Below are 13,900 nucleotides of genomic sequence, written 5' to 3' on the forward strand. Positions count from 1 at the left end.
TCTCAAAACCAAGTAAAACCAACAACTATCAGTGTGGTTAGACACCAACCCAAACGCTGGTAAAAATGGGAACGGGACCAGGTTGCTCTGATCCCGGTGACAAATCAGCTCAAATAAATTACCTTTGATTTGTTGAAATGATACATATGAAATGTGCAAAAAATTAACATATTCTTTTTTTTTTGCAGAAACATACAATGCCAATATTTTCTTCTGGGGACTAAGGTGAGAGGTGAGGTGAATTTTTTTGTGTTGTAATTTGGGTGACCTGACCCTTTAAACCACCTTAAACATTACATTAAAAAAAAAATCTTGTAAAATCTAACTTTTTATTATTACCAAAAAATGTATGTGTGTACCTTTATTGATAATCCCCTCAACATTCTGATCCCCTTCGGTCCTCAGTCTGGATGTAAAGCTGAGCAAAACGGTTGTCATGTCACAAATTAAACCCAGTAATTTTGACAATAACTTAACAACCAGTAATTACTGTTGAGTAATTCAGTCATTTTTTTCTGCCTCTGGATCACAGATTTTCTGCGTTGCCATGGTTCTTGCATCAAGATGCATGATATTATAATAAACAGAGTGATGAAAAAAGAGCAAATAATAATAATGTGAGGCTTCGTTTTAGGAATACAGACTCTATAAAACCTCTTGACTTGAGTTAATTTCATTCTGATCAATCCCCAACTCCCCTAAATCTTTGATGATACTTCTAGAGATGCTGCAGACTGACCTACATTTGTGCCGCTGACTCTCTCTGTAGCAGCGGGTGTCTCTTTCCCTCTCTCGGTCTCTTTCTCTCAGCTCATTGATATGCCTGATCATCAGAGGCATCGCTGAACTGGCTGATTGTCATTTTCAGCTGCAGTGCCACTGATGCATTTCATTTCCTCCCTGGGCTCTCTGTTGGTGTGATTAAGCACTTGCTGCAGTCACACTTGACAAAGAGGAGTTGGATTAATAGCACCCTGGTTTCTTTCTCCCTCGGGGGAAGGGGGGGCATATTTTATAATATTTACATTATTTATCAAATCACTTGGAAAGGATGTACTGTAGTGCTGCTCTGGGAGAAGTTGCTTTCTTTATGGGTGGTAGCTGTTTGCTGTTACTAAAGCTCACCAAGGGGGTGCAGCAGTAAGTCGATGTGAAAGTCAGGACGTCAGGTGCTTTGTCATTTATAGTCTGAGGGCAAACTCTCAATCTGACTGGATCCTACACAGAAGTGGCAGAATAAACACGCTAAACTTTCTTCAAATTGATGTCACATATATGTTTAGGTCCCCTTTGACTATTTGAATGCAAAAATGAGATGTGACCTTTCTCCTCTGTAGCCAAAATTTGGTGACCTTTTGTGGTATTTCCAGTGTTATTATGCACTCTGTGTAACGGCACCATCTGAAATACAAGCAGCATTCGAAACACTGCTGGCACCAATTCCCTATTTTTTGTATGCTCTTGATAGATGTTTTGTCTTCGTGTTAAATTAAATTAGCCTCAGCTCCACATGCCAGCCTGAACAGAGCAGAGGTGGGCAGCGCGGGGGTTTAATTAGGACAAAAATCTGCGATGACTGTGTCTCTGTGTGGCAGAGTCCACAGGAAAAGGATGTGAAATGCCCCGCTGAGCACCAAAGATTGTGTGGGCATTTCATTGCAATTAATACAGCACCATACACGCTATAATGTAATATGTTTTTTTCTATGTGGGTGTTTGTCGACTGATCCTGTGTGCTACACTTTACTGTGCCCCCTCTGTTCATTCCAGTGTGTTTAGATAATGGACAGCAATAATGACATTCATCTCAGTCACATGGTGTGCCAATTTACTATCCAGTTACTGTGGTGACAGCTGCAACAAAGCAGTGTTTACACATAAAGCCGAGGTGTGTGGCTGCAGAAATGTGTTTTGCTCTTTCAAATTTGCCAATACACTCAGTAGAACAGGATTTATCTTCACTGTTTGCATAGAGAAAATTGTTTTCTGTGCATGTGTGTGTTAGTGTGTTAGTGTGTGTGTGTGTCTGTGTGTGTTTCTGTGTATGTATGTGTGTCTGTCTGAATGGTATCAGGCCAGGCAAAAGGAGCAGCGAATAAATCACAGACTGTAAAAAAGCAACAAAATGAAAATATTTTCAGGTATAATAGGTGTCCTGTAGACTGTAGACTGTAGGAGAACATGTCCTTAATAAAAAAAAATAAAACATGTTTGGAGTTTTAACATTTTAATCCCAACACAAAGCATCCTTGGTGCCATCAATAGAGTATGCATTGTAGCTGCTGCTGTGGGTTCCTTTAAGGCATTTTCACTGTCTTTTTATTAGTTAGTAAACACTGGAGAGCACTATGAATTATGGGGGAGAGAGAGAGGGTGATAACATTCAGAAATTGTCCCCATCCCAGAATGTTGCATGCTTATGAATACAAAGTACACAGCATGCAGCATTACACTACAAAGCCTCCCAACTCGCTGATTTCACAAAGAAAATCTTGCAATTTATCTGTTTGTGCAGAATTAAATGGATGAATATAAACACAGTTTTTCTTTCATGAATACAGTGCACTGGTTAGCCTTTTGTACCCAACTTTGATTGGACAGAGAAGAAAGGCTTTAAAGCCACCATGTGCAGAATTGAAAATGTTCTGATCAGGCACTGTGCTGTGGTAGTTCTGAAAAAGACACCATTTATCTGACCTTGGCACAGTCTGCTCTGCCTCTCTCTCGCTGCTGTGGAATTTTTTCCACTTACTCCGCCCCCACCTCTCTCTCTCCACCCGGCCACTCCCCCTCATCAGCCTCATCACCTCCACCTGGCGCTCCCAGCCGCTCTTCATCGCCAATAAAGCCAGTATTCAAGCAGCAGTGTCACTCCACTCTTTTCCAGGTAGTCTTCACTTCCATGCCTGACCCTTCAGCGCTCACTCTCGGACTGGTTTCCTGGTTTTGACCTGGCTCGCCTCTGACCACCTCTCCTTGTCTCTGACCCGGTAAACCTAACAGCCTTCTGTCTCCGACCACCAGTTTTGCCTGTGTACTTCCTGGTTCTCGTCTACCTGTGGGTGTGTGGTGTTCTACTGCTTAGGCTCCATTGACAAAGATCGCCTTTCTTCCGGCCGTCTTCCGAATGAAACATCTCCTCCATGTGAGTGCCATTGGTGTTTATTGTTCTGATGGTACCTCGATTCCCCGCCTATCCCCGTTGATCCCATTACCTGCTCCTACTGGATTTGTCTGCTCTGCTGCCTGCCTGACGCCAACTCTGCTTCCTCCTCGACCACAAGCCCTGCCTGCCCCTCTCTGGAGTCCCCGCTTTTCCCACAAGCTCCATGCTGTAAATGTTTCTGCATCTTATCTGATACATTCATCTGCCAGTCCGCTCCACGTTCACAGTTTCCCCACTTGAACTCTGAACTATCACCTGCGAACATGAGCTCACCCCAGTCCCTCTACGAAGGGTGTCAGGTCGGATAAATGAGTGGGGCGAAAAAAAAGGCAGAGTCCAGTTCTTGATTCTCAAACTTTAATTCTAGATAAGTCATCCCTGTGTGTATGTGTGGTCTTAAACAAGCATACCAAACAGACTAATTAGGAGCAAACACTCAAATGTGTAACATTATTAGAGTGAACACTTAACTGTGTAACTTCACTTAAAAGCACGTTGAACTTCCGATTTTCTATGCATGCACATCGTGAAAAAGTCAACAAAATGTCCAATATTCCTCTGCTCTGTGAAGTTGAGTCAACGATCCTCCGCTCCTCTGCCTCTCCCTGTTGTCCTGGGGGGCGTGGCCAGAGTGAGGATGCACACAGCCCGATTAGGCACAGTAAGAGAGGCTACAAAGACTTGGTCTTTTTTTTACACACCCTGTTACAGACCTCAGTTCACAGAATAATGAAGTGACTCCTCTCCAGCACTGATCTCAGACTTTAGGACCCGGTTGATAACACATTGAGTGTCTCATGCTGGACTTTTTACAGAGCTTGTAACCTGACTGACATTGTGACGCTCCCCACAATCATTACGACTACCTGAGTCAAAGAACACGTAAATGGTTTACTGAGAGGCGGACACTGTCTCACGGTCATATGACTCACAACTTACTGTCGTCAGCAAGGAAAAGAACATCTGATGTGTGACAAATGTTGCTTTACTCAAATCTTTCATGTTCAGCGTTCTTCTGTAAATATTACTTTATACATTCTGCTCGTGCTTACGACAGTGCAGGCTTTAAACATTAATGACTTCCTCCTCGGCTGAACTGTAACCATAGATGTATAATAAAAACTAGAAACCAGACCCCAGGATGCCAATTCAATCCGATGAAGCTGCTTGCCTGGTGCACACGCAAAAAAGTTTCAAGTCTCCTGCCTTACTTTGCAATATGTGGCCTGCTGAATATGTGCAGTAGAGTTTCTGCTGCTGGTCCCACCGATGTGTTCCCATTCAGCTCATATACTTTACATTATGATGAAATCAGATGTTTAAACTTCAAAATTCATGACAGAATCACAATCGACCTTGTTTGCAGTACGTGTCCTGTCGACAGTTTAACAGACATCTTTTATAGTGGTGGTCAATGGGGGGAAAAAAGCCTAAGGGGATGTTTTTTCTGCAATATTGTGAGTGGCAGCTGGAAAAAATTGGAGGCAAGGCTGAGCTGCGATCCTGGGGGATGATCCTGGTGTTAGGTGACCAAACTGTAGATGCACACTTCTTTCTGCGCAGTGATACGGTTGACGGTTGTGGCTCTGTAAAAAGAAAATAGTTCCCACATGAAACTGCTCAGAGCAAGGCCTATGGATTATTTTGAGTAACAGTCATGATTTCTAGAAAGACACATTGCTTTTGAATTTTTTAAAATATATTTTTGGCACTTTTAGCAGCACAAGCCAAGTGCCGTTTGGTTCCATTATATTCAATAGGCAGATATCTCTATGCCGGAGATCTCCAACACTGATTTTTAAAACTTTTCTTTAAAACTGCTGCAACCCTTAGACAATGTCATCTCAGTGAATATTAAGCCATGTTGATTCATCATTTTTATCCTCTGGTGAGTCCTGGTGCAACTACAGTCCTCAAACCCTTGATGGACATGAGACAGTTTAATGTGCGTGAAAGACGTGTCACTGTTATTCCATTCACTAGATCTAGAAGTGGTTTAACAAATATGTAAAGCTGTGGCATGACACAGGTGCAGAACTGTCAACAGTGAGCCAACTAAAATAACGACAGCGTGCAGTAAGGTGTTTTAGTGTGAAGAGCTGATGTTATTGAAGGAAATGGTGACACAAAATTTTACGACATCCATGTGTGGTGATAGAACATGTGGCAGACCTACGGAGATGGCTGATGAGCATTCAGGCATGCAGGTAGTTGGTGTGTCAGGGCACACACGGGTGATGGAGGGTAAATGGTCATTTGGGGTTTAAATCCAGGTGGGGCCACTTAACTGGATGGACTGAGTAATGAGATCACTGTGGTGGTGGGGGTGAGGGGGGACTCATGCAAATGCCTCAAAGTTAAATAACTCCGTGAGAATGACTGAGCCTGCAGACAAGTGACGCTGACACACTGGAGGATGTGTGTGTATCAGGTGGATGCAGGCTCTTTGTGTCACAGCAGCCCTTGCTGTTGTTCCAACAATGAAGCCATTTCTCTATTCAGCCTGCAGAGATGATGCAGAAGGAAGTCCTTGAGGAAAAAGTTGTGGTTTAGATGTGTTTAGAAGCCTCTGCTTGTGCAATCTGTTGCAAAAAAGGAGTGTGCATATAGATGGTATCAGGTAAGGTTTGCCTGCTCAAAAGAAGAGGCTTGTGATGAATAAAACATTAAATTTGGCTCACAGATCTATAGAGCTGACATTTTGTAACGTTAAGTGCAATAAACTCAAAGTAATTTCCAAAAATTTACACCCTGAGGAAATGTCAATAAATCCTGTATAATTCATTTTAAGTATGAAAAGGTCTCATCCATCATGAGTGACATTTTCAGCTCACGCACTAAGGTGTCATTCCCCTCATCTCACATTGACTCCCAGTCACCTGTGTGGGTTTAATTTTAACTCATTTGCTTGTTTTGATGGAGACATGCAAAGGCATGGGGAGAGGGAGTTTCGATATTAAATCTGGTAATGTACATTTTTACAATTTCAGACAGAAGTGACAGAACTTGTTTGACCAGCCTTTTTCTTACATGCAGTTTTTACAGTGACTGTTGAGAATTTACAGTGCTAAAAACAAAAATGCTGGATGATATGGAGGAAAAACTAGAGATTAGCTTGTATAATCAGCATAATATGTACATGTGCTTACTTTACATCAGTCATTGAAACACCAAATCACGTGGTTTCTTGTTGAGGAATGGTTTGATGTCCTTCAACAGAAATGCTCAGAGGGTTAACACTTACTCTGACATTTTGGCTTTTGTTATGTTTCACTTTATAGCAAGGTGTTTTACCTTGTTTTTAGCCATATGCTGGCAGCTTGGCTCAGACCATGTCCTTTAGTTGGTTCACTATTTTGGTCCAGACCGAAAATCAACATCTATCGGATGGATTGCTTGATAATATTGTAAAGATATTTGTGGTTGGATCCTAATTTCATGCTTTGGTAATCTCTTGGCTATACCTTTAAGATAACATGAGATAAGATAATCCTTTGTTTGTCCCATAATTACACTGTTTGGCCTGGCACACTTCCTAGGGATGTGCTTTAGCACCATCATGATGATGACAATTTTGTTTTTTTAGTAAAATATCTTAAACTAATGGATTGCATAAAATTTGGTGCAGACCGTCATAGTACCAGGAGGATTCATTTTAAAGTTTGCTTCCAGACACTTTTTGAATTATGAAAAAATACTCTGCTAAGATTAATATTTTGTTTAACAAGATTTAAGAAAATATATGTACTTCTATTCTCTCTCCCTCATAAAGAAATTCTGGACCTGTCCTCACATCCTGCACACCACCGCTGCTGCTGGCACTATGTGACCGGTGAAAGAGCAGTGCACGTCAAAAAGGCAAGCGTCAGGAAGAAGAGATTCGGCCACATGTTTGAGTCTCAGTCAGACTCAGAAGAGGAGTCTGTTGTGCACCAAAATCAGCAACTACCAGACATATCTGATGGGTAAGTGTAGTGAACATTTTTTATTTGTTGAAATTATTGAGCTTGTTAGCTTGTAACTGGCAGTGGTTGCAATAGTATCTGCTCTGATGTTGCAGTGTGTTCACATTGTCACATTATTATCATGTAATACCCTATGGACCAGAGATCTGATCAAAGTTTGCAGAAAGATATGTCCCGTTTTGGAGATTGTTATTTTGCATGTAATAAGACCGCTCTGGTGGAGGTTTCAGGTTTTTTTGCTGGCAGCAATTGGCCTTAAAATTTTAAATGTACGCAATCTAGCTAATCTCAGATTTAAATAGCCTACAGCTGCTAGCATGACTGTTAACTCTTAGTGTTGTTTTGTGTTGTAACATTCACACAAGATTTAACTGGCAGCTCATATATGGATTAAACACAGACAAGAAGTTCAGGTGCTTTTTAAAAATGTATTTGTTCTGTTTTTAAGTGTCATTTTCTAGCTGGCTAATAATTATGCTTTTATTTGTGATGGAGGAACTCATGGTATTACTGTTATCAATGTATTTTTAACAAGTTTGTGTTGAGGGTAAAACCAAGTATGTGAAACCAGGTATCCTTGTTGAAGGCCTCTCTTAAAAAAAAAAACCAAAAAACAGTATTTCTGTGTTTTTGCATTGGATTGCTTTGTTCGCCTGTATTTCCTTTGGATGTTCTGCTTTCTAAAAGAAGTGCAGTGAAAAAAAATCCTTCATCAGAATATCAAGTAGTTTCAAAAATACAAAGTGTTATAAAGCTGCTTTAGTTTCTGTCAGTGACCCAAAACCATTAAGACACTTAATGTTGGTATTTTATATTTGATGGAAGTTCAAGTGTGGAGATTGAGCAGTGGGAGAGTGGTGAACAGCAGTAACTATTTCTGGAACAAATGGATCTGTGTTTGCATGTCAGTAAATCTTTCTAATGTGAAAATGTGCTGTTTCATGGATGCGGCTTTGATTTCACTATCGACGTATTTTTTAAATTAAAGGAGGTGTCTCAATCGGTAACTCTTCACATCGAGGCAGCTTTTTCAATTGATTTACTGATTAAACGTATCTTTTGATGTCTGAAACAAAGAATTCAAGTGTTTCTGCGACTGAACTGAAGTGTATACTCTGAACTGTATTATATCAAGGAGGTATCGTAAAATAAAAAGAATCACCAACAAGGGATTACATAAAATGAAAATGAGAAAAGGCTGACAGAGTCAACATGGGGTTTAATGACACAGATCTTAAAAATGCAAAGGTGTTAGCTTCACAAATGACAAACTGCAGTCTGTTAGCAAAGTGTAGACAAACCAAGATGAAAGAAATACCGCAGAGGCCAATGAGGATTTTTAAACGCTTGGGGATCAATGATATTGAGAGGTGCTCTTAAATCAATAAGAAAGCCAGCTGAGGGAGAGCACTGGTCTGTGGATGATAGCACATCATTTTTCCACTTGGATTATTGCTCAGTCTCAGAGCAAGAAGTCTGATGGCAAACTGGAAGATTTACTGATTTGTTTGTTTTTCTAACTGAGAAATCAAGGACTTATTTTATGATCTAGTGTTGATTTAGTCAAGTGGAGCAGTGGATTTTTTTCTCAGACTACTTCATTGTTCTTCCTTTTAACAATGAAGTATTATGATGATGATGATGATAACGACATAGTAGTAACGTCCATAGACATGGACGTTACTAGTTGCCTCTTTGTCAGCTCAATTTATGTCAACTTTGTGCTAAATTTGAAACTTATGTCTATTTTGCAAGTGTTGCTGGTGCTTTTTGTGGTTGACTTTGGACAGGGGAAGTGTATGGCTACGTGTAAATCATCAGGATAAGAAAATCAATTCACTTGTCCTGTAAACTGTTTTTGCTGACAACTGCTCCAGATTTAGATTTTCAAATGCAAACATCAGTTAACATTGAGAAATAGATGGAGAAAAATGAGCCACAGCTGAACTAGCATCCTGCTAGCCATTGTACAGATGTAGGAAAATAAACTTGACGACCTAAGTGCCGCGTCAGTTTCCAGGATATCAGGAACTATTTGATTCACCGAAACTTGGCTGAATTCTGGACAGTGCAATTCAACCAGGACGCTTTTTTCGATATGTCAATCCGACGGAGCGTAGTACTCTGGCTAGAGAAGGAGAAGACGTGTGTGTGCACAACGCTGAATACGGACTGGTGTTACAGTGGGAACTAGGCTTGTTGTTGAGGTCCGCGTGTGTGGACAGTGAGTGAAATTATTCCACAACCAGAAACCAGGGATTACCAGAACCGTTCGGAAACATGGGCGATTTTGTATGGTCATGAAGAATCTGGAAAAGTCATAGAATTAGCCAATAGCAATCCAGGCCTGATAAAGTTTTGGAAAACTAAAAACATCCTAAAAGTTATGGAAACGTCATGGAATTTTGTTTCACAAAACCTTATAACACATGATGTGTTCAAAGACTGTTGGAAATTTAAAAATCCAATGATAATTTCTGTTTTTACAGTTTCTGGCTGTGTAATTTTTAGTCATTTTTAAAGAAAATGTGCCTTGATCTGGAAGGCAGCAACATTTTTTAAGAAAGAACAATTGCCCAAAAAATTCTTTAAAAATCACAAAAAAATCTAAAGAAAAGGCATGTTTTCTTTTAAAAACACTTTAAAATAAATACAAAAATCCAGCCTTTTAAAGTTGTATGCCTCCTTGAAAAATTTCCTCAACATCATAGAAAAGTAATGAAAATTGCAAAAAAAAAAATGTGTATGAACTCTGAGTAAAACAGCAGCAGTAAACATTGTTAGAAGATGCAACATAGGACTAAATTACAGCACACAAGTTAAAGGAGCTGATGGGATCACATTTCACTGGAGTTGTACCTTGTATAATTCCATGTGACAAATCAATTGATACCTGCTGAACTGAAAAAGAACCAGATGCTTATGCTTACAATGAGTGGTACAAAATCTTACGGTGACAATGTCTAAAGAAACAGGTGGAGCACTTACCTATCGATTCCTTGTTTGCATTCATCTGTCCTTAGTTTTATTTCTATGCTTGTACCAAATGACAATGCATTCAGGAGGTGGTGTATGAAGATTCGTGGGCAGGCAGGGATGGGTGATGAGGTTTGATTTGTTTGGTACAGTTTGCAGAACAAAGCTGGCTCACTGTGGAGTGGTTCTCTCTGTTCCTGCTGCTGCATACAGTGTTTGAGCACCTTCCCATCCCTCACCCTTTATTATGCTGCACATGGGTGACATAGGACCAAACTAGTGCGGGCTGCTCCAGCTGCATCTGCTTGTGGGCCCACAGGGGAATGGTACGTGTGTGCGTGTGTGTGTGTGTGCATGTGTCTACCCTGCCTGCGCACTGAGGCTGCCAGAAAATATGGGTAGAGCACAGGGGATTGCAGGGCTCTGCACTTACCTAAGCCATTCACAGGCTCAGCATCACACAGTTGATTCAGCACCTTGCTAATAGCGCACACATTAACTGCAGCACAGATCAGAGGAGGAGTGCAGTAATGAGAGAGAGAGAGAGAGACCGGCGTTTATTGCTTCTCAGTGCATGTGTGGACGTCTGTGTTGAGCAAATGTGTGCATGGTGCGTCTAGTGTGTTTTTGGGAGAGAAAGAGAAATAGAGGCAGAGCGAGAGCGAGGGAGAGAGAGAGACAGAGAGAGAGAGAAGGAGGGAGAGAGAGCGGTAGTGTGTTAGTGAGAGCTGCGAAGAAGGATGGCTGCTCATGTTTGAACTGCCTCAAATGCTCAAAGGGAGAGTCAAGGCAAAAATTCAGCAGAGGCAGAGAAACAGACGTCTCACTGGGGGACGCATCTTGTTCATCATTTGCGGGGAAGCAGAGAAGATTTGGCAATGCCTGCTGAAGTGAAAGAGGTAAGTGTGTGGTGGAATGGCTCTATTTGCTCTGTACCCTCCCTCTTTTTTTATCAGTTTTTTTTCCTTCCTGCAGAGAACTGTAGCCTCACCACAGCTTTGCATTCTGCCTCTGTCATGATGAATGAAGGAGGCATCAATCGCATCACCTCTTTGCCTCATGCTGCTGTTCAATGCAGTCTCCTTGTGTGCATGGGGACATGATGCTAACATCTTCATCAAGTGTGTGTGTGTGCACGCGCATGGCAGTACATGTGTGCAAATACATAGGCAAGCTTATAAGGAGGAGGGGGGGATAATGTTTGATTGCATTATGAGGGGAGGTTGTCCCTCCAGAGGGAAAATGCTGCACACACTCTGGTAAGTGTATTGCCATGATGTATCAGAGAGACATTAAATCTGACCATGCAGCATTTAACTATTTGAGAATCAGGGGAGTGAGGAGAGGCTTCAAATGGAAACTTTGAGATGAATATCCTTGGTTTCTTTTTTCTGGGTTGTCATTTTCAATCAGTATTTTCCCTAAATAGACCTGCCTGGTTGGATTATGACTAAACATGATGTATTGCATAATGTCTATGCAGGAAACAAGTCTTGAATAAGAAGAATCTTTTTAATACATGGGTCATTATAGTGCCGTTTGGATTCACAATGTACACAAACACATTCTGTATATTTACAGCGACCAATGTGAGCATCACTGATTCAACAGATAGCGGGAGGGCAGATGAGTTGTGACAAAGTTGTGACTAATGTCTTCTGACATCAGCGGGCTGATGTCATGTTTTATTATCCACTGGGAGCATTACTCTTTCAATCCCATAGTTTGATAAAGACAAACCGCCTGTTAAAGCTGATTTATCCCAAGTTTGATCACTCCGAAATGACTCTGCTCCGCTTATTCGATTGCAATTGGGAGTACCCATTTTTCAAATTATCTTTTTTTTCTGTAATGGATTTGTGACAAGTTTGAATCATGGCTTGTGCCTGTCATGCCCTTGAGCTGGTCACCAAAATCTGAACTCGTTCAGCATCAGATCAGACTCTGTGTCTCCCAAAATAATACCCTGGCTGCAGCTGGCCTCAATACTGAGAGTTGACGGGAACAAGATGCTAATCATGTCATTCTGTCTCCTGCATCATTGCACCTAACATCTATATACCATACTATGTTTTTTTTTTTTTTTTAAAGCATAAGTCAGATTCAGAGTCATCATCTCGACCTACTTGGTGCTGTGAGCACACTTAGTTAGTGATGGTGCAGTGAGTTATTTAAATGAGCTTTGACTCACAGCAGCCTGGCCTTCCCTGGAGCTTGAATCAGATGGGGACGGCGCACAGGCCCCCCTGTCCAGCCTATTATCGTCCTCCAAATCCTTAATCAAGCTGTGTATAGAGGACGGTGGTACCCCGTCTGTATTTTGGCCTGCCGTTCATTTTACTGCTGCCTAACAATATCCAATCAACCTCCCCCAGAGGTGTTCAAGCTGGGATCATCTCCTCGCTGCCAATTTCTCCTGTGTGACCCTTTCATCTCCTCGTCCCTCTGACACATTTTTGTGCACGGATATGAGGGGCTCTTGTGTTTTGGTGAGGTGTTTGAAAAGCGAATCAAGCCCTCTCCCTCCACATTCAGTCAGCTGTTCACTGCAGCCTGATTTAATGCGGTGGAGTTGAGTTCTCAGCACTTGTTCGGTTTAATGCCGCAGCCTCAGAGAGGAGAGAGTTTGGGGAAATTTAACAGCGTATTTTTTTTTTATATCAGTGCATCATTCAGCATATTGTCTAGTATTGCATGATAAAAATCAGGTGAGATCATGTGGATTTGTGTCATATTTCCTAAAATGAAATTTGATTTAGACAGTGGATCAGCAAATAGTAAAACAGGTTATAAATGATGGAGGGGAATTGATTTTCTCCACAATAAAACCTTTTAATTATACTGTCTAATGTTTTGATGGGTTGTTTGCATTATTGTTTGTCCTGGATTTTAGAAAAATTCAGCTGCTGCAATCAGAAGGCCCCTAAGACTGGAAAAAAAGGTGTATCAGATAATCAGATATTGATTGAGATCATTAGAGCAGTGGAGCAAATTTTTGTAGACACGCTGAAATGAATGTGAAGTTTGTTAGAAAATCAGCATAAAATGTGTTTACAGTCAAATACTGCCTCCAGTTCTTTCTCAGACCAAGATGCTGAATAATTAATCCTCTGTGGTTGATGAAACCCATTTTGTTGAAAAGAAAAAGAGATCATTTGCGTTCTACTCGAAATAAACAAGTGGAAATCACAGAAATGTCCAAGTCGTAGCGGAGCATCAGCTGGGTTATTGATTCAAACAACAGTGGTGATAACTTAAATGACACTAACTTAATGCTCACATCTATTACAGTCTTGCTGTCTTTTGTAAAGGGGCACTTTTTGTACTTGCATAACACGATGGGGAAAGTCAACATCTGTTTAGAGGGACTTACAGGGACAGCTCATCCCAAAATCAAAAATGCAATATGTTTCTTTTTAAGGCTCATTGATACTCACTCTATGTATGAAAATAGATATTTCTGTTTCAAACGTTGTTAATCCCACTGCCCTCACACAGCCAATAGCTGACACTAGAGGGCAGAGTCAAAAGTTTCAGATAACAAAAAATTAAGTGACATTGGAGGAGGTTTTAATAATTGAACTTTAAATGGAAGCAGTGTTGTAGATGATGTTGGTCTGTGAGGCTATTAAATAACGTGTACAGAGAAATCTGTTCACTATTAAAGATTCATTCTGTTCTGCCGTTTTTTTAAATGTCTTCATCTCCTATAGTTATATCTTTTTTGAATTACGCTTGACCGCCCCAATGATCTGCAGTGGTACTGCTCTGCAGAGTGTGAACAGAAGGCTCC

The 13,900-nt window shown here is 40.9% G+C and overlaps 1 protein-coding gene across 3 annotated transcripts in view; it reads left to right on the forward strand.

The window, feature by feature from the left end:
• The first annotated feature begins 2,854 nt into the window (after positions 1-2,854).
• Positions 2,855-13,900, forward strand: part of arvcfa (ARVCF delta catenin family member a) — a 30,143-nt gene continuing 19,097 nt past the window's right edge. The window contains exons 1-2 of one of the 3 annotated variants that reach the window (XM_088071176.1): positions 2,855-2,990; positions 6,939-7,131. Coding sequence is in view for 2 of the 3 variants with exons in the window: in XM_042509179.2 (XP_042365113.2) it covers positions 10,986-11,006 (21 nt within the window). In the remaining variant the exon portion in view is untranslated. Of the gene's footprint in view, positions 2,991-6,938; positions 7,132-10,490; positions 11,007-13,900 lie in introns of those variants that run through there. The other 2 variants (XM_042509179.2, XM_088071175.1) reach the window with 2 other exon arrangements.

The sequence above is a fragment of the Plectropomus leopardus genome, chromosome 20 (assembly GCF_026936395.1).
Source record: "Plectropomus leopardus strain MGB_pleo_1.0 chromosome 20, ASM2693639v1, whole genome shotgun sequence".
Classification (NCBI taxonomy): domain Eukaryota; kingdom Metazoa; phylum Chordata; class Actinopteri; order Perciformes; family Serranidae; genus Plectropomus; species Plectropomus leopardus.